The sequence below is a fragment of the Bos indicus x Bos taurus genome, chromosome 10, assembly GCF_003369695.1.
Source record: "Bos indicus x Bos taurus breed Angus x Brahman F1 hybrid chromosome 10, Bos_hybrid_MaternalHap_v2.0, whole genome shotgun sequence".
NCBI lineage: Eukaryota > Metazoa > Chordata > Mammalia > Artiodactyla > Bovidae > Bos > Bos indicus x Bos taurus.
This window is the reverse complement of record NC_040085.1, coordinates 53,741,369-53,765,678: the sequence shown is the minus strand read 5'-3', so window position 1 is coordinate 53,765,678 and position 24,310 is coordinate 53,741,369. Positions and strand designations below refer to the sequence as shown.

Sequence of the window (24,310 nt, the reverse complement as noted above, 5' to 3'; positions counted from 1 at the left end):
GCTTACCAGGCTCCTCCATCCATGGGATTTTCCAGGCAGGGGTACTGGAGTGGGTTGCCATTGCCTTCTCCAGGTATTAAAGTCTAAAGGTAGTCAAAATCTTTAGTTCCCCCTTCCCCCAAAACCTACAGAGTTTAGAAGATCCAACCAACACATCAATCAAATGCAATGTGTGGACTCTGGATTCAGTCTGAAGAAACTAAATGTAAATTTTTAAAAGTCATTTTTTTAGGGCACTGAACAACTACTTGCATGATACCATTAATGATGGATACTTGTCACTATCAGTTCAGTTCAGTCACTCAGTCGTGTCCAACTCTTTGCGACCCCATGAATCGCAGCACGCCAGGCCTCCCTGTCCATCACCAACTCCCGGAGTTCACTCAGACTCACGTCCATCGAGTCAGTTTTCATTCCAATCCCAAAGAAAGGCAATGCCAAAGAATGCTCAAACTTGTCACTATACATTTTTCCAAATCCTAGAATGCACACCACCAAGAATGAACCTGGAGAAGGCAATGGCACCCCACTCCAGTACTCTTGCCTGGAAAATCCCATGGATGGAGAAGCCTGGTAGGCTGTAGTCCATGGGGTCATGAAGAGTCGGACACGAGTGAGTGACTTCCCTTTCACTTTTCACTTTCATGCACTGGAGAAGGAAATGGCAACCCACTCCAGTGTTCTTGCCTGGAGAATCCCAGGGACGGGGGAGCCTGGTGGGCTGCTGTCTCTGAGGCCGTACAGAGTCGGACACGACTGAGGCAACTTAGCAACTTAGCAAAGAATGAACCACAATGTAAACTATGGACTATGATGTGTTAACGCAGGTTCGATTGTTAACAGTGTACTACTCTGGCGGCGGATACTGGCAATGGCAGAGGTTATACATGTATGGGGAAAGATGGTGTATGAGAAACCTTTCTATTTGCCCCTAAATTTTGCTGTGCAGCTAAAACTGCCCTAAATTTAGAAAGACAGCCTTCAGAATGGGAGAAAATAATAGCTAATGAAGCAACTGACAAACAACTAATCTCAAAAATATACAAGCAACTCCTGCAGCTCAATTCCAGAAAGATAAACGATCCAATCAAAAAATGGGCCAAAGAACTAAACAGACATTTCTCCAAAGAAGACATACAGATGGCTAACAAACACATGAAAAGATGCTCAACATCACTCATTATCAGAGAAATGCAAATCAAAACCACTATGAGGTACCATTTCACCCCAGTCAGAATGGCTGCGATCCGTAAGTCTACAAGCAATACATGCTGGAGAGGGTGTGGAGAAAAGGGAACCCTCTTACACTGCTGGTGGGAATGCAAACTAGTACAGCCACTATGGAGAACAGTGTGGAGATTCCTTAAAAAACTGGAAATAGAACTGCCTTATGACCCAGCAATACCACTGCTGGGCATACACACTGAGGAAACCAGAATTGAAAGAGACACGTGTACCCCAATGTTCATCGCAGCACTGTTTATAATAGCCAGGATATGGAAGCAACCTAGATGTCCATCAGCAGATGAATGGATAAGAAAGCTGTGGTACATATACACAATGGAGTATTACTCAGCCATTAAAAAGAATACATTTTAATCAGTTCTAATGAGGTAGATGAAACTGGAGCCTATTATACAGAGTGAAGTAAGCCAGAAAGAAAAACACGAATACAGTATACTAACGCATATATATGGAATTTAGAAAGATGGTAACGATAACCCTGTATACAAGACAGCAGAAGAGACACTGATGTATAGAACAATCTTTTGGACTCTGTGGGAGAGGGAGAGGGTGGGATGATTTGGGAGAATGGCACTGAAACTTGTATAATATCATATGTGAAACGAATCACCAAATCAATGCATGATACTGGATGCTTGAGGCTGGTGCACCGGGACGACCCGGAGGGATGGTACGGGGAGGGAGGAGGGAGGGGGGTTCAGGATGGGGAACACATGTATACCTGTGGCAGATTCATGTTGATGTATGGCAAAACCAATACCATATTGTAAAGTAATTAACCTCCAATTAAAATAAATAAATTTATATTTTAAATAAACTAATTTTTTAAAAAAAGAAATGCTGTATCACCAACAAAATTTGATCAAACAGATTATGTTGAAAAACATGGAATACAATGATTCCAAGTTAAAAACAAGATTTTATACATTTAGATTTAATGAAGAAGTTTTTAGGAATAAACAAATTTCCTTAAGTAACATTTTCCTTGTGATATACGTTAAAAATCTATATCTAAATAAATGTTTTCAATAAAAAATAAATAAAAATGTTTAAATATACATACAGTTTTGTCGGAACTTACGCATTAACAATTAAATTATCACTATAAAAAAATAATAAAATAAATTTAAAAGATCATTTGGAGATTTGAAACACTGCTTAAATGTGTATTAAGAAACAGTGCTTAAATGTATATTAAGAAATTAATATTGATAATAAGAAACTGGATCTGACAATGATATTTAAGTTTATAACATTTTAGGATTAAAAACAAATATTTACACATTAAATGATGTGATACTTGAAATTTGTTATAAATTAATTGAGGGATATATGTGGAACCAGATTAGCCATGAGTTGATCACTGGTGAAGTTAGGTAATGAATATGTGGGGTTCATCATACTCTTACCTTTCCTTTTATATATTCAAAGTTTTCCACATATTTTTTTTAAATTTACCCTCCTTCTAGACAAGGACCCCAGAATCTAGAATCCCATTCATTTCCATTCTGCTATTGTCTTGTTTTTTAATCCATTAAATAATTTTTACTGTTCTATACAGTCCTTATTCCTTCTCATTTTCTAAATATATATCACTTTATTTTTCAGCCCTTCATATCTTTTATTTTGACCATGTGGGGTTCATTCTGCTGCTGCTAAGTCGCTTCAGTCGTGTCCAACTCTGTGCAACCCCATAGACAGCAGCCCACCAGGCTCCTCTGTACCTGGGATTCTCCAGGCAAGAGTATTGGAGTGGGATGCCATTGCCTTCTCCGGGGTTCATTTTACCTGATGTATATACTTTAGGACTGCACTAATAAGGTGCATGTAATCATTTAAATTAATGAAAAATTCAGTTCCTCAATCACACTAGCCACATTTCAAGAGTCCACCAGTCCTATGTAACTTATAACTACAAAACTGAACAGCACAAAGAATATTTCTATCATTACAAAAACTTCTACTGAATGAAGCTGGTTTAAATTATCTTTAATCAATGTTGATAACAATCTGTTTTTGTTTAAAATATCTTTATTTCCACCATCATTCTTCAAAGATATTTTCACTGGCCATAAAATTCTAGGTTGACAGGCTTTTTCCTTTGTTTTTATTTCATTTCATATTGCAGATATTATTTCACTATCTTTTGATTTATATTGTTGAGAAGTCATTTGTTAGCCTAATTCCTGCTACTTCAATGGTTATCTTTTCCTTCAGCTACTTTTTAAATTTTTCTTAATGTCATTGGTTTTCTACAATTTCATTATGATGTGTGAATTCAAGATGGCAGTGCAAAAGGACATTAGCTCATCTTCTGCAAGAACTCCAAAATTACAACTCTTTGCTGAACAACAGTCAAAAGAAGAATGTTGGATCCCACCAAAAAAAGATATCTGGAGAAGCCCCAGGAAGATGGTAGGAGGGGCAAAATCACATTTAGAATCAAACCCCATACCCGCCAGAGACACTCAGAGGGCTCAAACAAACCTAGTGCGCACCAGGACTCAGAGACCCCAGAGAATGAGCTAGAACTGTGTTTGAGTGTCTCCTGTGGAGGTACTGGTCAGCAGTGGCCTGCCACAGCGGCAGGGGCTCTGGGTGCAGCAGACCTGGGTATGGCATAAGTCCTCATGGAAGAGGTCACTATTAACCCTACCACAGAGATGCCAGAACTTACATAGGACTGAGGAAACAGACTCTTAGAGGGCACAAACAAAACCTTGTGCACACCAGGACCCAGGAGAAAGGAGCAGTGACCCCATAAGAGACTGACCCAGACTTGCCCATGAGTGTCCAGGAGTCTCTGGTGGAGGCGTGGGTCAGCAGTGGCCTGCTGCAGGGTCAGAGGCATTGAGTGCGTGCATGGGATCTTTTGAATGAGGCTGCCATTATCTTCATTACCTCAACCATAGTTTGGTCTCAGGACAAACAACAGGGGGGAACACAGTCCCTCCCATCAACAGAAAATTAGATTAAAGATTTACTGAGCATGGCCATCAAAGCAAGACCCAGATTCCCCCACAGCCTGTCCCTCCCATCAGAATGCTTCCACAAGCCTCTTATACTTATCCATCAGAGGGCAGAAAGAATGAAAACCACAATCACAGAAAACTACTCAAACTGATACATGGACCACAGCCTTTTCTAACTCAATGAAACTATGAGCCATGCCATATAGGTCCACCCAAGATGGACAGGTCATGGTGGAAAGTTCTGATGAAATGTGGTCCACTGGAGAAGGGAATGGCAAACCACTTCAGTAATCTTACCTTGAGAACCCCATGAACAGTATGAAAAAACAAAAAGATAGGACATTGAAAGATGAACTCCCCAGGTTGGTAGGTACCCAATATGCCATTGGAGACGACTGGAGAAATAATTCCAGAAATGAAGAGACGGAGCCAAAGCAAAAACAACACCCAGTTGTGGATGTGACTGGGGATGGAAGTAAAGTCCAATGCTGTAAAGAACAATATTGCATAGGAATCTGGAATGTGAGGTCCCTGAATCAAGGCAAATTGGAAGTGGTTAAAAGGAGACGGCAAGAGTAAACATTGACATTTTAGGAATCAGCAAACTAAAATGCACTGGAATGGGTGAATTTAACTCAGATGACCATTATATCTACTACTGTGGGCAAGAATCCCGTAGAAGAAATGGAGTAGCCACAGTCAACAAGAGAGTCCGAAATGCAGTACTTGGATGCAATCTCAAAAACAACAGAATGATCTCTGTTCGTTTCCAAGGAAAACCATTCAACATCACAGTAATCCAGGTCTGTGGATTACTGCCCCACCAGTAATGCTCAAGAAGCTAAAGTTGAATGGTACTATGAAGACTTACAAGACCTTCTAGAACTAACACTCAAAAAAGATGTCCTTTTCACTGTAGGGGACTGGAATGCAAAAGTAGGAAGTCAAGAGATACCTGGATTAACAGGCAAATTGGGCCATGGAATACAGAATGAAGCAGGGCAAAGGCAAACAGTTTTGCCAAAAGAACACACTGGTCATAGCAAACACCCTCTTCCTACAACACAAGAGAAGACTCTACACATGGACATCACCAGATGGTCAGTACCGAAATCAGACTGATGATATTCTTTGCAGCCAAAAGTGGAGAAGATCTATACAGTCAGCAAAAACAAGACCAGGAGCTGACTGTGGCTCAGATCATTAACTCCTTATTGGCAAATTCATACTGAAATTGGAAGAAAAGTAGGGAAAACCAACCGACCATTCAGGTATGAACTAAATCAAATCCCTTACGATTATACAGTGGAAGTGACAAATAGATTCAAGGGATTAGGTTTAATAGAGTGTCTGAAGAACTATGGATGGAGGTTCTGGACACTGTACAGGAGGCAGTGATCAAGGGCTTCCCCAAGAAAAACAAATGCAAAAAGGCAAAATGGTTGTCTGAGGAGGTCTTACAAACAGCTGAGAAAAGAAGAGAAGCTAAAGGCAAAGGAGATAAGGAAAGATATACCCATCTGAATGCAGAGTTCCAAAGAATAGCAAGGAGAGGTAAGAAAGCCTTCCTCAGTGATCAGTGCAAAGAAATAGAGGAAAACAACAGAATGGGAAAAACTAGAGATGTCTTCAAGAAAATTAGAGATACCAAGGGAACATTTCATGCAAAGATGCACACAATAAAGGACTGAAATGGTATGGACCTAAAAGAACATATTAAGAGGAGGTGGCAAGAATACACAGAAGAACTGTACAAAAATGATCTTCATGACCCAGATAACCACAATGGTGTGATCACTCACCTAGAGCCAGACATCCTGGAATGTGAAGTCAAGTGGGCCTTAGGAAGTATCACTACACACAAAGCTAGTGGAGGTGATGGAATTCCAGTTGAGCTATTTCAAATCCTAAAGGATGACGCTGTGAAAGTGCTGCACTCAATATGCCAGCAAATTGGAAAACTCAGCAGTGGCCACAGGACTGGAAAAGGTCAGTTTTCATTCCAATTCCAAAGAAAGACAATGCCAAAGAATGTTCAAATACTACAGAATTGTACTCATCTCACATGCTAGCAAAGTAATGTTCAAAATTCTCCAAAATTCTCCAAGCCACCTTCAACTTCCAGTGATGTTCAAGGTGGATTTAGAAAAGTTAGAGGAATCAGAGATCAAATTGTCAATATCCTTTGGATCATAGAAAAAGCAAGAGAGTTCCAGAAAATCATCTACTTCTGCTTTATTGACTATGCCAAAGCCTTTAACTGTGTGGATCACAACAAACTGTGGAAAATCCTTCAAGAGATGGGAATACGAGACAACCTGACCTGCCTCTTGAGAAACCTGTATGCAGGTCAAGAAGCAAGTTAGAACAGGACATGGAACAACAGACTGGTTCTAAATAGGAAAAGGAGTATGTCAATCCTGTATACTGTCACCCTGTTTGTTTAACTTCTAGGCAGAGTACATCATGAGAAATGCTGGGCTGGATGAAGCAGAAGCTGGAATCAAGATTGATGGGAAAAATATCAATAACCTCAGATACACAGATGACACCACCCTTAAGGCAGAATGCGAAGAAGAACTAGAGAGCCTCTTGATGAAAGTGAAAGAGGAGAGTGAAAAAGTTGGCTTAAAGCTCAAATTTCAGAAAAGTAAGATCATGGCATCTGGTCCCACCACTTCATGGCAAATAAATGGGGAAACAATGGAAACAGTGAGAAACTTTATTTTGGGGGGCTCCAAAAATCACTGCAGATGGTGACTGCAGCCATGAAATTAAGACGCTTGCTCCTTGGAAGGAAAGCTATGATCAACCTAGACAGCATATTAAAATGCAGAGACATTACTTTGTCAACAAAGGTCTGTCTAGTCAAAGCCATGCTTTTTCCAGTAGTCATCTATGGATGTGAGAGTTGGATTATAAAGAAAGCTGAATGACGAAGAATTCATGCTTTTGAACTGTGGTGTTGGAAAAGACTCTTGAGAGTCCCTTGGACTGCAAGGAAATCCAACCAGTGTACCCTAAAGAACATCAGTCCTGAATATTCATTGGAAGGACTGATGCTGAAGCTGAAACTCCAATACTTTGGCCACCTGATGCGAAAAACTCACTAGAAAGGACCCTGATGCTGGGAAAGTTTGAAGGCGGGAGGGGAAGGGGCCAACAGAGGATGAGATGGTCAGATGGCATTACTGACTCAATGGACATGAGTTTGAGTAAGCTCTGGGCATTGGTGATGGACAGGAAAGCCTGGCATGTTGCAGTCCATGGGGTTGCAAAGAGTCGGACATGACTGAGCAACTGAACTGAACTGAACTGAACTGAACCAAGGTGTGAATTTATTTTCACTCTAATGTGGATTCATTGGGATTCTTGAATCCTAGTTTGGTACCTTTCATTGTTTCTGGAAAACATCAGTAATCACCTCTCTAAATGACCTATTTTTCTTTCTTTCTCTTCTTCTGGAATTCCAATTAAGACTTTCTCATGCTATCCTCCACATCTCTTACCCTGTCATCTATATTTTCCATCGTTCTCTTTTCTACCTTGAAGCTACATCTTGGATAATGCTGTCTGATCTATATTCTAGTTCAAAAATTTTCCTGATGGGTCTAACGTGCTGCAAACTGCACCATTAAGTTTTTAATTCATTTACTCTATTTATTTCCAGTAGTTGTAATTGTTATTTTCAAATCTACAATGCCATTTTTTTCTGCTTCCTCTCTTCAGATGTGTTATTTCTGTGAACACAGTAATTATGGTTGTTTAACCTGTATCTTCTAATTCTAATATATGATGCCTATGACGATCTTTTTCTGCTGTCTCTCCTTTCCACTGGTTCTTGCTCATGTTTGTCTGCGTGTACGGTTGGTTATCTTTGACTATGTGCATGTCAGTGTCCTTCAAAAATTATTTTGGGGAGCCGTAACATGAAGGATTGCTTCACCAATACGTGAACCGTGAACTTCCTGATGTTCAAGATGGTTTTAGAAAAGGCAGAGGAACCAGAGATCAAATTGCCAACATCCGCTGGATCATCAAAAAAGCAAGAGAGTTCCAGAAAAACATCTATTTTTGCTTTATTGACTATGCCAAAGCCTTTGACTCTGTGGATCACAATGAACTGTGGGTAATTCTGAAAGAGATGAGAATACCAGACCACCTGACCTGCCTCTTGAGAAACCTGTATGCAGGTCAGGAAGCAACAGTTAGAACTGGACATGGAACAACAGACTGGTTCCAAATAGGAAAAGGAGTACGTCAAGGCTGTATATTGTCACCCTGCTTATTTAACTTCTATGCAGAGTACATCATGAGAAACGCTGGGCTGGAAGAAGCACAAGCTGGAATCAAGATTGCCGGGAGAAATATAAATAACCTCAGATATGCAGATGATACCACCCTTATGGCAGAAAGTGAAGAACTAAAAAGCCTCTTGATGAAAGTGAAAGAGGAGAGTGAAAAAGTTGGCTTAAAACTCAACATTCAGAAAAGTAAGATCATGGCATCTGGTCCCATCACTTCATGGGAAATAGATGGGGAAACAGTGGAAACAGTGTCAGACTTTATTTTTTGGGATCCAGAATTACTGCAGATGGTGATTGCAGCCATGAAATTAAAAGACGCTTACTCCTTGGAAGGAAAGTTATGACCAACCTAGACGGCATATTCAAAAGCAGAGAGAGACATTACTTTGCCAACAAAGGTCCATCTAGTCAAGTCTATGGTTTTCCAGTGGTCATGTATGGATGTGAGAGTCGGACTGTGAAGAAAGCTGAGTGCCGAAGAATTGATGCTTTTGAACTGTGGTGTTGGAGAAGACTCCTGAGAGTCCCTTGGACTGCAAGGAGATCCAACCAGTCCATTCTAAAGGAGATCAGTCCTGGGTGTTCATTGGAAACTGATGCTAAAGCTGAAACTCCAATACTTTGGCCACCTGATGCCAAGAGTTCATTCATTGGATAAGACTCTGATGCTGGGAGGAATTGGGGGCAGGAGGAGAAGGGGATGACAGAGGATGAGATGGCTGGATGGCATCACCGGCTCGATGGACATGAGTTTGAGTCAACTCCAGGAGTTGGTGATGGCCAGGGAGGCCTGGCGTGCTGCGATTCATGGGGTCGCAAAGAATCAGACAGGACTGAGCAACTGAACTGAACCGAACATGAAGGAACATTACTCAAAGGAACACTTCTATTTGCTTCTGCAAAACACCAAAGGGATAATACCAGTCAGGGACCAATCCAAATAAAGTTATAAATTAAGGTGCCCTTACCTCACTAGGCTGGGGCTACAATTTTGTAGAGTGTTTTTTTTCTCTCCTGTTCTACTCAGTACTGAGACAATTTGCCTGAAGTCCTTTGATATTTGACTGGGAAGTAGGCAATGGATGAAAGGGGGTCAAGGATGTGCTCTGGTTCATCCTTCCCTCTCAGGAGTAGACATACAGGTTCAAGCCTAACAAGGACAGATCTCTTATATGACTCTTATATAGGTAAGCTCTGAGTCTTGATTTCTGTCCATCTCATCCCACAAGGCCGTTGAATGGAAACCCTAAATTTCTTGATATCAGCAAACACACTCAGGGGAAAAGTGCCTTCAGTTCTCCAGGTATTCCTCTAACCTCCCTTGGTTTAGGCTTTCTTCTGGAATCTGACTCACCAGATTCCACCACTCCCCAGTTTTCAAAGCTCTTAAGGTAGTGCTTTACATGTTGTACCCAGCATTTTCAGTTGTTCCTAAAAAGAGGGCTGGTTTAAATAATCTATCCCACCATTACCCAGATGCCAAGATATATTTCAAAGTAAAGTTTACATGTCTTCCTGATGTTGCATTAGTCGTTCAGTCGTGTCTGACTCTTTGGAACACCACGGACCATGGCCCACCAGGCTCCTCTGTCCATGGAATTCTCCAGGCAAGTATACTGGAGTGGGTTGCCATTTCCTTCTCCACTTCCTGATCTATCAGACCTCAATGTATAAGAAAAAAAGAGGAGTCAAAGATAACAACTAAGCTGTTAGCCTGAACAACTTGGTGAAAAATAGGATTATTTACTGAAATAAAGGTGTCGAAGTGGGAAAGGGTGGGTCAGATGTTAAGGAGGTTGGCCACAGACTGTTAAGTTTGAGATGCTTTAGCTAGATTTTAAGTTTCTTATGGGTAGAGACAAGACTTTCTTTTAGTGTCATTTGAATGCGTAACTAGTTTAGAATAGTGCAACATACAAAGTGGCTATTTAACTAGGCAAGAGTGTCTCCATATTTAGCAGCAACCCTACTCTCCACCCTAAGATACCAGTAGCAACCCCCAACCCTGTTTCACAACATCAAAAAAATTTCTCTAGCTTTTGCAAAATCACTCCAATTGAGAACTACTAATTAAATGCTTCTTAAAGTTAATTTCTATACACTATGCTTTCACCATCCTTTCTACCACTGTCCACTCAACTGGACACAAAGATATATAAGAGGTAAGAGTTAATCCAAGCCAAAACTTTAGCCAAGCCCAATTCAGCATTTCTCAAATTGGGTTTCCCAAAGCTCCAAAGGTCTGCAGTACTGAGGAAAACAGGGAGTGAAGGGGTAAGTAATACAGGTTGGAGGCTACCAAACAGTTTCACCCTCACTCAAATAAGACCATCTCTGGGGACTCCCCTGGAAGTCTAGTGGTTAAGACTCTATGCTTACTGCAGGGAGTAAGGATTCAATCCCTGGTTGGGGAATTAAGATCTTGCATGCCAGACCCCACATGTCACATGCAGTTAAAAAAAAAAAAACAAAAACTCCAACTGTTACATGATCCTATGTAACGTTATATTTTTAAAAGAAAACTACTGCCAGTATAACATCCTCTTGTCAGATATAAAATGGTCAAAATTTTAAATCTCAAGCAAGAATTACTTAACAGCTCTTTTTTATTGCTATTCCACACCCAAATCCTCGTTAACATAAACCCAGAAAAGAACTACTAATACATTTGCAAGTCCTGGCATGTTATGTGATTTAACTATGCTCCCCTTTTATTTTTTTGACAGTAGCCAAATAGAAATCAAGTAAAACTCATATGGATAAATCAGGGCCTCCAAAATCAGATTCTGAACTATAAGTCATCCAAGAAAGTTTAAATCCAAAATTATACAGCACGAGTTTGTTCTAAGCAGCACCCATGCATTTCATGACTCCTTTCCTCCATTAGGTTAAAACCTCTTATCTTATACAGTTACTCCTCAATGCACCATATTTAAAAAAAAAAAAAAAAATGTATGCTCTATTACAAACTTCCCTCAGTTTTAATATTGTTTTAAATATTACAATTTCAACTACCCTAAAGATCACTTCTTGATTCCAGCTTGTGCTTTATCCAGCCCAGCATTTCTCATGATGTACTCTGCATAGAAGTTAAATAAGCAGGGTGACAATATACAGCCTTCATGTACTCCTTTTCCTATTTGGAACCAGTCTGTTGTTCCATGTCCAGTTCTAACTGTTGCTTCCTGACCTGCATACAGGTTTCTCAAAAGGCAGGTCAGGTGGTCTGATATTTCCACTTCTTATTTAACTTACATGCAGAGTGCATCATGAGACACTTATTTAACTTCTATGCAGAGTACATCATGAGAAATACTAGGCTGGATGAAGCAGAAGCTGGAATCAAGATCGCTGAAAGAAGTATAAATAACCTCAGATATGCAGATGACACCACCCTTATGGCAGAATGAAAGTGAAAGAGGAGAGTGAAAAACTTGGCTTAAAACTCAACATTCAGAAAACTAAGATCATGGCATCCAGTCCCATCACTACATGGCAAATAGGTGGGGAAACAGTGTCAGACTTTTTGCGGGGGAGGGGGGCTCCAAAATCACTGCAGATGGTGATTGCAGCCATGAAATTAAAAGACACTTATTCCTTGGAAATAAAGTTATGACCAACCTAGACAGCATATTAAAAAGCAGAGACATTACCTTGTCAACAAAGGTCCATCTAGTCCAAGCTATGGTTTTTCCAGTAGTCATCTATGGATGTGAGAGCTGGACTATAAAGAAAGCTGAGTGCTGAGAACTGATGCTTTTGAACTGTGGTGTTGGAGAAGACTCTTGAGAGTCCCTTGGACTGCAAGGAAATCCAACCAGTCTACCCTAAAGAACATCAGTCCTGAATATTCATTGGAATGACTGATGCTGAAGCTGAAACCCCAATACTTTGGCCACCTGATGCGAAGAGTTGACTCATTGGAAAAGACCCTGATGCTGGGAAAGATTGAAGGCAGGAGGAAAAGGGGATGACAGAGGATGAGATGGTTGGATGGCACCATCAACAGACGTGAGTCTGAGTGAACTCTGGGAGTTGGTGATGGACAGGGAGGCCTGGCGTGCTGTGGTCCAGGGAGTCACAAAAAGTTGGACACGACTGAGGGACTGAACTGAACTGAAAGGTCACTTTCTTATTAAAAAGCCCTTTTTATTGCTTTTAATTTCAGGCATCAAAAGATATAATTAAATTGGAACTATGCTAATAAATTTCCTATTTCCCGTATAAGCTATCAGATATACATTCTCTATTGCTATCTACATTCTATCTGTGTGTACCAATGTCCCTATTTGACTGTAAAATTATGACATCACCACAAAGCTGTTTTCAAAGAAAAACAGAATATAAATGTCTGTAATTGAAAGATAAAAAATGTTTATTGATGACTATTTACTATTCATGTTTAAGACAACCTCGAGTTCTACATCTAAAGAACATAAATTATACACACACATCACACACAGGGTTTCCCAGGTGGCTCAGTGGTGCAGAATTCACCTGCCAATGCAGGAGCCTCAGGAGGTGTGGGTTCGATCGGTGGGTCGGGAAGATATCCTGAAGGAGAAAATGGCAACACACTCCAGTGTTCCTGCTGGAATAATACCATGAACAGAGGAGTCTGGTGGGCTATGGTCCATGGGGTCGCAGAGAGTGGAACACAACTGAGTGACTAAGCAGCCACACACATACACACAAAACTACAAAAGAGTAAAAGCATTCATCAACTGGCATGACCAGAACTTCTCATGCCAGCCAAAACCTAGTCTTCCTCTTGTATTGCTGATAACACTATCACCCTCTTTTCCTCCCAAATTAGAGAGTCTGTGAGCTATCCTCAACTCCTCTCTCTTCCTCTTGTCTCTACATACAGCAGATCATCAAGTCTTATAGGGGCTACTTTACTTCTCCTTTGCTCTTCTGTTTTCAACAGTTCAAAAATTCAAAGCATAGAAATGTATACACTGAAGTCTCAACAGAAGCATTTATGCTACTCCCGTCTTCTCCCAGCCACAATTATTCACCTTTGCTAGTTTCATGGACATCCTTCCAATATTTCTATAGTTACCAAATGACTGCATTACTATATACTTTCTGCACTTGCTTTTCTTAACGCATCCTGAAGATGCTTTCCTATTAGTTCATAGAGGGCTTCCTCATTTTCTATAAAGCTGCTTAGTATGCTGTTGTATGGATACATCTCAGCTTACTGTAGGTGGACTTTATTGCTATTATAAACTACACTGCAATTAATAACTTTGTAAATGCATCATTTCATTTCATAGAACTGTAAGATAAATTCCCTGAAGTTGGGCTGCTGGGACAGGGATAAATGCAATTTTAATTATGATAGGTACCAACCTGCCTTCAAGTCATTTATTTTTTTAGTTTTCTTCTTTTTTTTCAAGTCATTTTAAAACTAATCCTTTACTCCCCGTTCTCTTTAACATTGTATTCTCGTGTCTGTATTCATCCATTTATCCAGTTTTACTCTTCATTACATTCATTACCACCTGACATTTGTTTACTGCACCCTCTCTCCCCCAACACTGAATGTCAGCTCCAAGAAAACAGATTTTGTCTTCTGTTTTGTTCATTACTGAAACACCAGAGATTGGAATCTTGCCTGGCACAGAGTACTGTTAGGCTGAAGAGGCTTTGACCAGCCAGGAAAAGGAAAAGGAAGAACACATGGAGTCAAGCCTAAGCATGGCATCCTATAGAGCAAATACTATCTTGGTGATGTTAAGAAGTCAAGAATAAGGCTAAAGAAGCAGAGTGTAAAACAGAAAGACTTGAAAGCCAGAAAGCAGAGTTTGGACTTTATCCTGTAGACAATTGAGAGTCGTTCTATGTTTTGAGCAAACGATGATCCATTCAAACATTTATTCAGCACAAGTTCAATTCACTTTGCTTGGCACAGTGGAGAGTGCAAAGGTCAACAGTACATGTTCTCTCTTCAGGCTGCTTAGGTTTAGCGGCAATGGGCTCAAAAAACTTTTAGGAAAATTATTCTGGCAGCCATATGCAAGATGGATTGGAAGAAAGTTAGAAAGGGCAGGACTTCCCTGGTAGTCCAGTGGCTGACTGCAAGCTCCCAATGCAGGGGGCCTGGGCTCAATCGCCGATTAGGGCACTAGATTCCACATGCCACAACCAAGACTCAGTGCAGCCAAATAACTAAGTAAATATTTTAAAATAATTAAATAAAGTTAGAAAGGGCAAATAATAGGCAATGCAGAATCCCAAAAATAGAGATCCAGGAAAAACTAACCTAAAGAATAATGCTGACTGATGGATATAAGAAATAAAGGAGAAACATATCACAGATGACTTCAAGATTTAAGCATGATGATGATAAAACAAAGAAAAATAAAGTAGGTGGAAGTTGGGTAATAATAAACCAAAAACAGAATGAAATTCCTTGAGCCTCTCAAAGGAAATACTTGGTAAACCAACTGGAGATACCAGCCTGGGGAGTACCCTTATGGGTCATCAACATATAGAACATCCATGAAGAAGAGACAAAAAGAGGTGAGCACAGAGCCAAGGACTGAGAGGAGTGACAGCGCTAAGAGGATCGTGAAACAACAACAGAAATCCAGGAATGAAGCAACTAGAAAAGGAAAATCAAGACAGCACACTAACATGAAAGGCAAGGACAGGAAAGGTTAAGAAGCCTAAGTGGAAGTCAATAGCAACACACTGACTGAATAAAACCAGGATGAAACCAATACCATTGGGAAGGATGTCCCTTGAAGCAACAGTCTGAATATGTCACATTCACATGTAATGTCATTACAAAATTGCAATAATGTAGGGAAGAAGTAGCGAAAGAGCTGAGGGCAGCAATATTTTAACTGTCTTAAAATTTTTGAAATAAAGAAATGAGGAAGATAGCTAAAAAGAACAGTAGTTAATAGTTAAAGTCATTTCTTTTCCTCCTAAAACAGAAGTCTGTATACACTGCAATATTTGAAGGTAAGGAGAAATCCCTGCAGTTAATGATCAAAGTGATCAAAGGAAAGTTAAGTATGGCAGCAAGATTCCTAGAAAAGCAAGATTCCTCCTCTATTCTGTTTACAAAATAAGGTGACTGGATAGATCTGTCACGGTGACAACATGCAAGCTTGCATTCTATACTCTTTTTCAATTAAATATAAGTCAGTGACATCTCTTGAGAGAGAGAAAAAAGATACAAAACAACAGCAAAATATCAGATTAATAAAATGACTGCTAAGTAGCAAGGGTCCACTGGATTTGTACAGCATAAATTTACAGTGGCCAAGAAATTTTCATAATTACCTACCTTCCCCAACAAATACACTGCGATCTCTGAGGAAAAACAGGAACTAGACAGGTAGGAAGATTTGACAACAGGAGTCCAGTAAAATATGAAAGGAGTGATGATGTCCAGTTGAGGCTATATATAATGCATACAGGAATAAACTAAGGGAGACAAACTGAGGGTCCCCATGAACAGCACAGATAAAGGAGCACAGGTGGAGTAACTGCAAAGATCAAAAGTTCACACAAGCCAGTTAGGATGTAAGAAATTTTTTTAGATCATTCACTTAAACAGTATACTGTTTGCTACGTTTAAAAATTTGTGTGTCTCCCCAACCCTGAATTTTATGTTGAACTCCTAATGCCCAAAGTGATGGTATTAGGAAGGAGTCTTTGGAAGGTGCAGTCAGATCATGAATGAGATAAATGTCCTTATAAAAAGAGACCTGAGAAGGGTCCCTTTGCACCTTCCACCATAAAAGGATACAACAGAGAAGTCTGCAATCTGAAAGAGGGCCCTAACCAGAGCCCCGTGATGTGGCACCTTGATCTTGGACCTCCTATACATGCTTTAATATTAAAAATGTTGTAATAGTAAAATAAAATAGGACTCAAAATTAAGTAAATTCCACAGGTTCCTTAACTGCAATTCCAAAAGCCAAAAAAAAGCTGTGAAACCCAAAATAACTTATTTGGCAGTAACACCTTACCTAAACTGACATGAAGTTATTTATAGTCTTTATTTACCCCACTTGGTGTAAAGGTTCATACATTTTGCAGCAGAAATAGTAACTTGTTTGAAGCCGGCTACTGCACCAACTGTTGAAAGGTTACATTAACACTACCTTGCTGCTGCTACTGCTAAGTCGCTTCAGTCGTGTCCGACTCTCTGCGACCCCACAGACGGCAGCCCAGCAGGCTCCCCTGTCCCTGGGATTCTCCAGGCAAGAACACTGGAGTGGGTTGCCATTTCCTTCTCCAATGCATGAAAGTGAAAAGTGAAAGTCAAGTCGTTCAGTCGTGTCGGACTCTTCGAGACCCCATGGACTGCAGCCTACCAGGCTCCTCTGTCCATGGGATTTTCCAGGCAAGAGTACTAGAGTGGGGTGCCACTGCCTTCACCTTAGCTATATACAAAAAATTCTTCCTGGGTGGCTCAGATGGTAAAGAATCCACATGCAGTGCGGGAGACTTGAGTTGGGAAGATCATCTGGAGGAGGGCATGGCAATCCACTCCAGTATCCTTGCCTGGAGAATCCCATGGACAGAGAAGTCTGGTGGGCTACAGTTCGTGGGGTTGCAAAGTCGTACAGGACTGACAGACTAAGCACAGCACTGAGCGATTAAGTATGTCTCAGACACTTCTCATCAATTTATATGCTCCTTGGAAGCAAAGTTATGACCAATCTAGACAGCATATTAAAAAGCAGAGACATTACTGTGTCAACAAAGGTCCGTCTAGTCGAGGCTACGGTTTTTCCAGTGGTCACGTATGGATGTGAGAGTTGGACTATAAAGCTGAAAGCTGAAGAATTGATGCTTTTGAACTGTGGTGTTGGAGAAGACTCTTGAGAGTCCCTTGGACTGCAAGGAGATCCAACCAGTCCATCCAAAAGGAGATCAGCCCTGTGTGTTCATTGGTAGGACTGATTTTGAAGCTGAAACTCCAATACTTTGGTCACCTGATGCAAAGAGCTGACTCATTTGAAAAGACCCTGATGCTGGGAAAGATTGAGGGCAGGAGGAGAAGGGGACGACAGAGGTTGAGATGGTTGGATGGCATCACCGACCCGATGGACATGGGTTTGGGTGGACTCCAGGAGTTAGTAATGGACAGGGAGGCCTGGTATGCTGCAGTTCATGGGGTCGCAAAGACTCGGACACGACTAAGTGACTGAACTGAACTGAACTCACTTAATCCTTCCAAGCACCATGAGTTAAGTATTGCAATTATTTGAATTGCACAAAGAAGGAAAGTAAAGCAGATTAGGCAAGTTGCCTACAGTCACAGAACTAGGGAGTGACTAAACTGGGATGAACACAACATTTAAAATATTACACATAAGGTGAAAAAAAAACATAAAATACAGAACTGATTAGGTAGGGTGGCAAGAATCAGTGGTGTTTCTTCCTATTCAATTAATATATTAGAGTGGTAAGGAATCAAACAAATACAAAACACTTCACGCACTTTCAAATGCTCATTTATGTGCAGTTCCTTAGTCAACTTGCATAAATTGCACAGTGTAAAATTCAAACTCAGCTTATGCTAGTATCTTTAATGTTTATTGAAACATAACCTTAATCCTTTTAATCCCAAGAGATACATAATCATACAAATTCACTGTAAAAGTTAGAAAATTTGTGTAAGTAAAAAGAAAACAGTCTTCTATAAAATTACATACAGAAATAATCACTTAACAATTTGGCAATTTCCTTCCAGATGTCAATATACCTGTTATTTAATAAAAATAAAATCATATTTTTAAATTTACTTTTTTTACTTAACATACACCAAAACATAATTTCATGTTTTTACATTTTTATGGCTCAGCAGTAAAGACTCTGCCTTCCATTGCAGAAGCAAGTTTGACCCCTGGGTCAGGAAGATCCTCTGGAGAAGGAAATGGCAACCCACTCCAGTATTCTTGCCTGAGAAATCTCATGGATAGAGGCAGCTGGCGGGCTACAGTTCATGGGGTCGCAAATGAGTTGGACACAACTTAGCGACTAAACAACAACAAAGCATTAAAAAAACGGCTAGGCAGGACCCCCACGGTAGGCATGTATCCTAATTCTGTGAAACATCTCAATTGTTTACAATTTTACAGCATAGAACTGCTTGTAACCAAGTCTGTGCTCTACCAGTTACTAATTCTGCTAACTTGGATGAGCTACCTAGTAATTTCTCTATATCTCAATTTTCTCTTATGAAAAATGGGAACAGCATTACTTACTATATATGATTAATGTGGGGAAGGAATCAAATGTGTTAATATGCAGCTTTTATTATCAATGATGCTGCAACTGGTTGTAAAGAGCTACCGATTTGTTGGTATATTTCTATTACACCAAAATAAACACCAAGACAAATTCACTTAAAATTTCCACATCAGAAGGTATGCCCATTTTTCAGGCTTTGAATATACCAAACTACAGCTGGGTTTAAAAAAACCCTCATTAAATAGTTCTCTCATTTAATACTCATTTTTCCTTATCCAAGAAAATGAAAACTATGATCCAGTTAAGCTAACTTGTTTCAATTAGCTTTTGCTCTTCCACTTTTGTATCTGCAAACCTACACATATTTGTAAACTCTCAGTCCGTAAGGAACTTAAGGAAACCTGGCCGAAATCCTGATTCGGCTCACCATTTCCCCTTCTCTTGAATTCCTAACTTGAACGCCCATCAGTGGAAGGGGACAGCCTACCACCAGAAACAACCCATTATACTGTTGAGGAATTTTTCTTCCAGGAATGTTAAAATCTGCCTTCTTCTAATTTCTACCCCTTACTCCTAGTTCTTTCTGGTCAAATCAAACCTGATTGTTCTGACAGGAGAGATGAGCTTCTCTTTTTTGGGCCAAAGATCACAGTTTTTCAACTTTTCCTCCCTTCCATTTCCCTCCACAATCAAAATTCTCTAGCCATGCTCTATAGTTGGGTGGTTTTTCAACTTAGTTGTTTATCATCTAAGGAATGTGAGAAAAACAGAGTGGGTCAGTTCCTATCCTACTTAAGCTTGAGCCTCCATAGGTCTTTTTAATGAGCTCTCCAGCTGATTCTGATACAAAGTTTCAGAACTGATCCAAGATCCCACTTAAAATAGGATAGTATGCTATTTGAAATAATACCCCAGGTACAACACAACCAGTACAAAGTAAAGTGGGGCTGACACCTTGCTCTTCAAAATGGCATTTACTTTTTAAAATTTTTTAAGTGTTCATTCATATTAAATGTACAATCAGTTAAAATGATCGAGTCTTTTCCACACTATTTGTGCATTACCATCTTGGGCCCTAACAGCCAACCTTTATAATCATTCCCATTAAAAGGTTAAGAGAGCCAGGGCTAAGAATTTTAGGTTTCTATTTCTAAGTGGACCAATGGCCCTACAGGTGGATTTATTTTCAGTGGGGAAATCACTTAATGGTCAAGCCTCTAACACTATGGACATACTTAGCCCAAAAAATAAAAACTGCATTAGCCCACCAATGTCTGAACGGGAGAGGTGGCTGCACCAAAGTATCTTCTCTGTGCAGAACTCTGTTGTCAACATTGTGAAGTAACACACAGGCCCTAATACTAACACTAATAAACTGACCAGAGAGCCTGATGGAACAAACATCTTCAGAAAAAGTTAAATATACTAATTATAGTTGTCCTGAGGTAGACACATTAGTGCTACAGAAACCTGATTACTAGTTGGAAAGCTCAGGGACCAAAGAAATGACTCACTGGAAAACTAAGTTGCCCTGAACTTAAAGGTTTTGTTTCAGTTTGCTTATTAGTATTTGCAGAGAGAAGAGATGGAGCCTATCCACGCTCAACCTGCTTGCAAAGGGCTACGGCACCCTCATCATTAATTCATGAGTCAAAACTTTCTCGCAGTGACTCCTGAACCCCTCACAACTTGTTTTACCTGCTATTGCTAACTTAAGGTACTCAAGGGCCAAAAAAAAGTCCATTCTATAGACCATGAGCTCATCATAAGTATATCTAGAACTGAGGGTGGGAAGTACAACTCAAAATCCAATCTGATATTTATTTTCATGTGAATAGCAAACATCAAAAATATACCTGGCATTTTCTAGCAATTACATGAAGACAGACCAGATGCTTCCTGTTGATGGAACAGGAGAGAACTACAGACTGACAGAATCAGACTAAAGTTCACAAAACAACCAGAAGCTTCATTTCAGAACCATTAAACCAAAGCAGGTATGGCTTTAAGTGTTCACACATTTACAACCGTCCTCCAACCTAGAACACCCAGACTGATTCAGAAATAGATAACTCATGAACTCTTAAGTTACAAGTTAGCTCTACATCTGTATATGCGTTACAATGCAAAAGCAGTTTCACCAAAGGTTTCACTGCGGGACTCCTTTTTAATCTAGCATTCCGATAGTACTTTGAAGTGTTCAACTTCAGAAATTACATTTACACACAAGTTTTCACAAGCAAATTTAACATGGGATTCGTGTTTTACTTGTGTACATCATTAAAAATAAGTTGTGGAATTAAAAATTAAGTTTAATCATTTAAATTTTTTTCAAATATTCTGAGTCTCTAAAATCATATGCAGATTATGCAATCTTTATTCATGATGTTTATGCATCTAAATCCCAAATTGAAAAAAAGCTAGAGCTCAAGAAAAAAGCACAGGAAACAACCTTCTTATCCGTATTTTTTTAAATGAGTCTTTTACAATAATATCCTGATTTGATTTGAATGAGAGCAGGATAGAAATGACACATTTTTCAGCTTTTGAAAAAAGGAATGAGTATACAGTGGCGTTTACCAGCAGTTACATGATGTGATACCACAACAAACTGAACGCAGAAGTAGGTTCACGAATCCAGCTATCTTCTGTAAAACATTCAAAAGAATCAGAAATGCAAAACAATGTCACTCTTGCCTAAAATATCACTGGCGTTAACATGCAATAGTCTTTTGTTATTTTGTGGGAAAATAAATTCGAGAAAATGTTAAAAAAGACAAAGGCATCTTTCGTTTCCTTAAACTCAAAATCTGAGCGTGAAAGTGGAAGTGTCAAGGTCGATGGTTACATGTCAGTGAGAAGAAATTTAAAGCAAGCTGGGTGGGTCTCTGTGTGAAAAAAGACTATCTGCAAAAAGAACTTCTGGCCTCTAACTTCTGCATAATAAACTATGGTGCTTTAACTCTGGGAAGGCAAGTTACTGCACTCATTACACCAAACCATTTTCTAGATAAAAACTGTACTTCACAAAGTAACTTGCCTGAATCGAGACAGCAAATCAAGTGTACAGAGAGAACACTTAAGATACTTCCACATTACCAAGCCCCCTTCAGAAGTACTGTGGTCTCTGCCCCTCCTTTGAACAGATGTCTCCACGCCACAGTCCAATCAGGTTTAAAGCAAGAGTTATGTGTACTGAAAACAGGCTTCAAGTGGGAAAACACACACAAAGCAGGCCTATATCATTCCTTTGGTTTCGGTTTTCACGATGCACCCTCGAGGCTAGGCACGCTGGTTCAACATGGTAAGAGAGCTTCAAAGAAAACACACTAAAAACACACTGATGGTGCTGAGACAGAAATGACCTGGCAAAATTCTCAACTTCGTCCCGGAGGCCGTGCACCCGCAGATGCCGGCGGGCAAATGCCAAGAGCAGAAGTCCCCAGCATCCAGAGCAGCTGGCTTCCTCCCTTAGCAACTCGAGTCCCCGAGGCCGAGGCAATCGCCGCGGCCGACCCGCACGGAACCAGCTGGGCGCTCCCGTTAACCCTGTCCGAGCCGGCCAAGCCGGCTGCTCCCGCCGCGGCCCGAGCGCCTCCAGGCCCCGCGGCCCGAACAGCACAGCGTGCCGGGGGCCGGCCACCCCCACCGACCCTTCCCCGCTCCGGCTGGGCGGTCCGGAGGCCCAGACAAAGACAGCGGAGGCTCCCGGGGCGGCAGCGCCAAGGCCGTAACGCGCCAGCCTGCCTCGCCCGCCCACCGCCTGCTACTCGGCGGCCGCAGTTCCCGCAGCCCTGGCCCGACCCTATCCCGCTCCAGGGCCGCCGCTCGGCACCGGCCCGGCGGAGAGCCGCGGGGAGGCCGTGGTGCGCCGGGGCCGACGAGGGGGCGGCGGCCGCCACCATGTCTGCCCGCCCCTCCCAGAAGCGGGGTGCCAGCGGACAAAGCGCGGCGGCGGCGCGGGCGGAGCGGGGACCCAGGCCCACCCCGCCGACCCCCGCGGAATAAGCGGGGCCAGGAGCCCCGGAAACCCGGCGCCTTAATGCAATAAACAGGAAATCGCGGGGATGATCTGGGTTCCGGGGGAAGTGGAATTATTTTTTACCAGCGAAGAGATCAACTTCCACATCCGGTGGTAACAGGGCCCTACACAGACCCGCACTGACCTGGAAAAGCTTCGGGAGCGGCGACGGGGGAGCAGCAGGAGGTGGTTCGGGGACCCGAGGCGCCTCGTACCCTGCCGGGCTGACGCGGCCCCGCTAAACACAAAGCGCTTCAGCTGCACAGGGCGCTATTTTCCGAAAATGCCGCGTCTGGTCGGCGCCCAAAATCCCCACCGAAAAGTCCCCCGTGCTGCGCGCGGAGGGACACATGGTGTGCGAGTGAGTCAAAGCTCCCAGCATCCCTCCCAGACCCGGCCCTCGTCGACTCTTAGCCTGAGGCTTTCCGCCCCTGCCCTAGTTAGCAGATCCCCCTCCCACCCACTCTCCGATCCCTTCCCGGCGGGAGAAAAAGGGCGAAAGGGTCTGATTTTTGTTTTTAACGAAGAGGAGGGAAATAGGCCATTTCTACAGCTTCAGCCACACAAAGAAACCGGCGGAATGATCCCTCTTCGGCGACCGCAAGTCCCGGCTCGCCCAGCGCCTGCGCGGCACGGGGGTGGGAGCTGCGGCCGGCCATGTGCGCGGAGGAGCAGCGGGCTGGCCACGCAGCCTGCCCGCTCGTTTCTGCGGGGCTAGGAGTGGGAGGCTGAAGTGCGTGTGCTCATCTCTCCCGCATGAGCGCTGAGATGAAAACATACATGTTCGTGTAGCTCCCTCCTTTTTAAACATTGTGTTGGTTCCTTATACTTTGTAGATCCTAATAACTGCTCGCTGAATTCCCTTGAATTACTGTCAACTCAGAGGTAGAAGTCTTGTTTTTCCGGGGTTGGGATGTTAAGGTGTTTGTTGCATTTTATTAAGAAAGTAGCAAAAGTTTATTTGAGGGCGCTTACCTGGCGGCCCAGTGGTTAGCACTTTGCATGCTTCGGCTGTAGGGCGCGGAGGTTCGATCCCTGGTCAGGTAAATAAGCTCCTGCATGCTCCGCGCCCCCCCCCCCCCCAATTTATTTGAGAATGGTGATTTGCAAAGTAAGAGTCTTATGAGTTTAATTTACTTACAATGGGTAGCTAAGAAACCCGTAACGTAGATAAACTTCTTAACAGATGAGCCAGGGAGTGACTTTTGCAATCTTCAACCTTAACAATTTTTGGCATCTTATATCTATGAATTGGGAATATGGGAGAGAGCACCAAGATTTTAATTTAGAAGAGTTTACAAATGAAATACATATTGCCCACTGATTTAGGGTGGCCTCAGGTAAACAGTCTTTCTCCACCTACCTATTTGTAATATTGATGTAGAGATTTGTCTTTGTGTAACTTACAAAAATGTTGTGCCTAAAATAAAATGAATGACATAGGAGTCGTATTCTGTTTTTTCTTTAATATTTTCAGTGCTTCTTTGGATCCTCACATGCTTTTCTTTAACATTGATTTATCTGAGTAAACATTCAGT

General features: G+C 41.5%; 1 protein-coding gene across 9 annotated transcripts in view; it reads right to left on the bottom strand.

The window, feature by feature from the left end:
* The window catches only part of GABPB1 (GA binding protein transcription factor subunit beta 1), a 71,587-nt gene extending 48,510 nt beyond the window's left edge, over window positions 1-23,077 (bottom strand). For 5 of the 9 annotated variants that reach the window (XM_027554037.1, XM_027554029.1, XM_027554030.1 and 2 more), the window contains exon 1: window positions 22,857-22,909. In XM_027554037.1, coding sequence (XP_027409838.1) covers window positions 22,857-22,880 — 24 coding nt within the window. In that variant the 5' untranslated portion in view covers window positions 22,881-22,909. The other 4 variants (XM_027554036.1, XM_027554038.1, XM_027554033.1 and 1 more) reach the window with 4 other exon arrangements.
* Window positions 23,078-24,310: the final 1,233 nt, after the last annotated feature.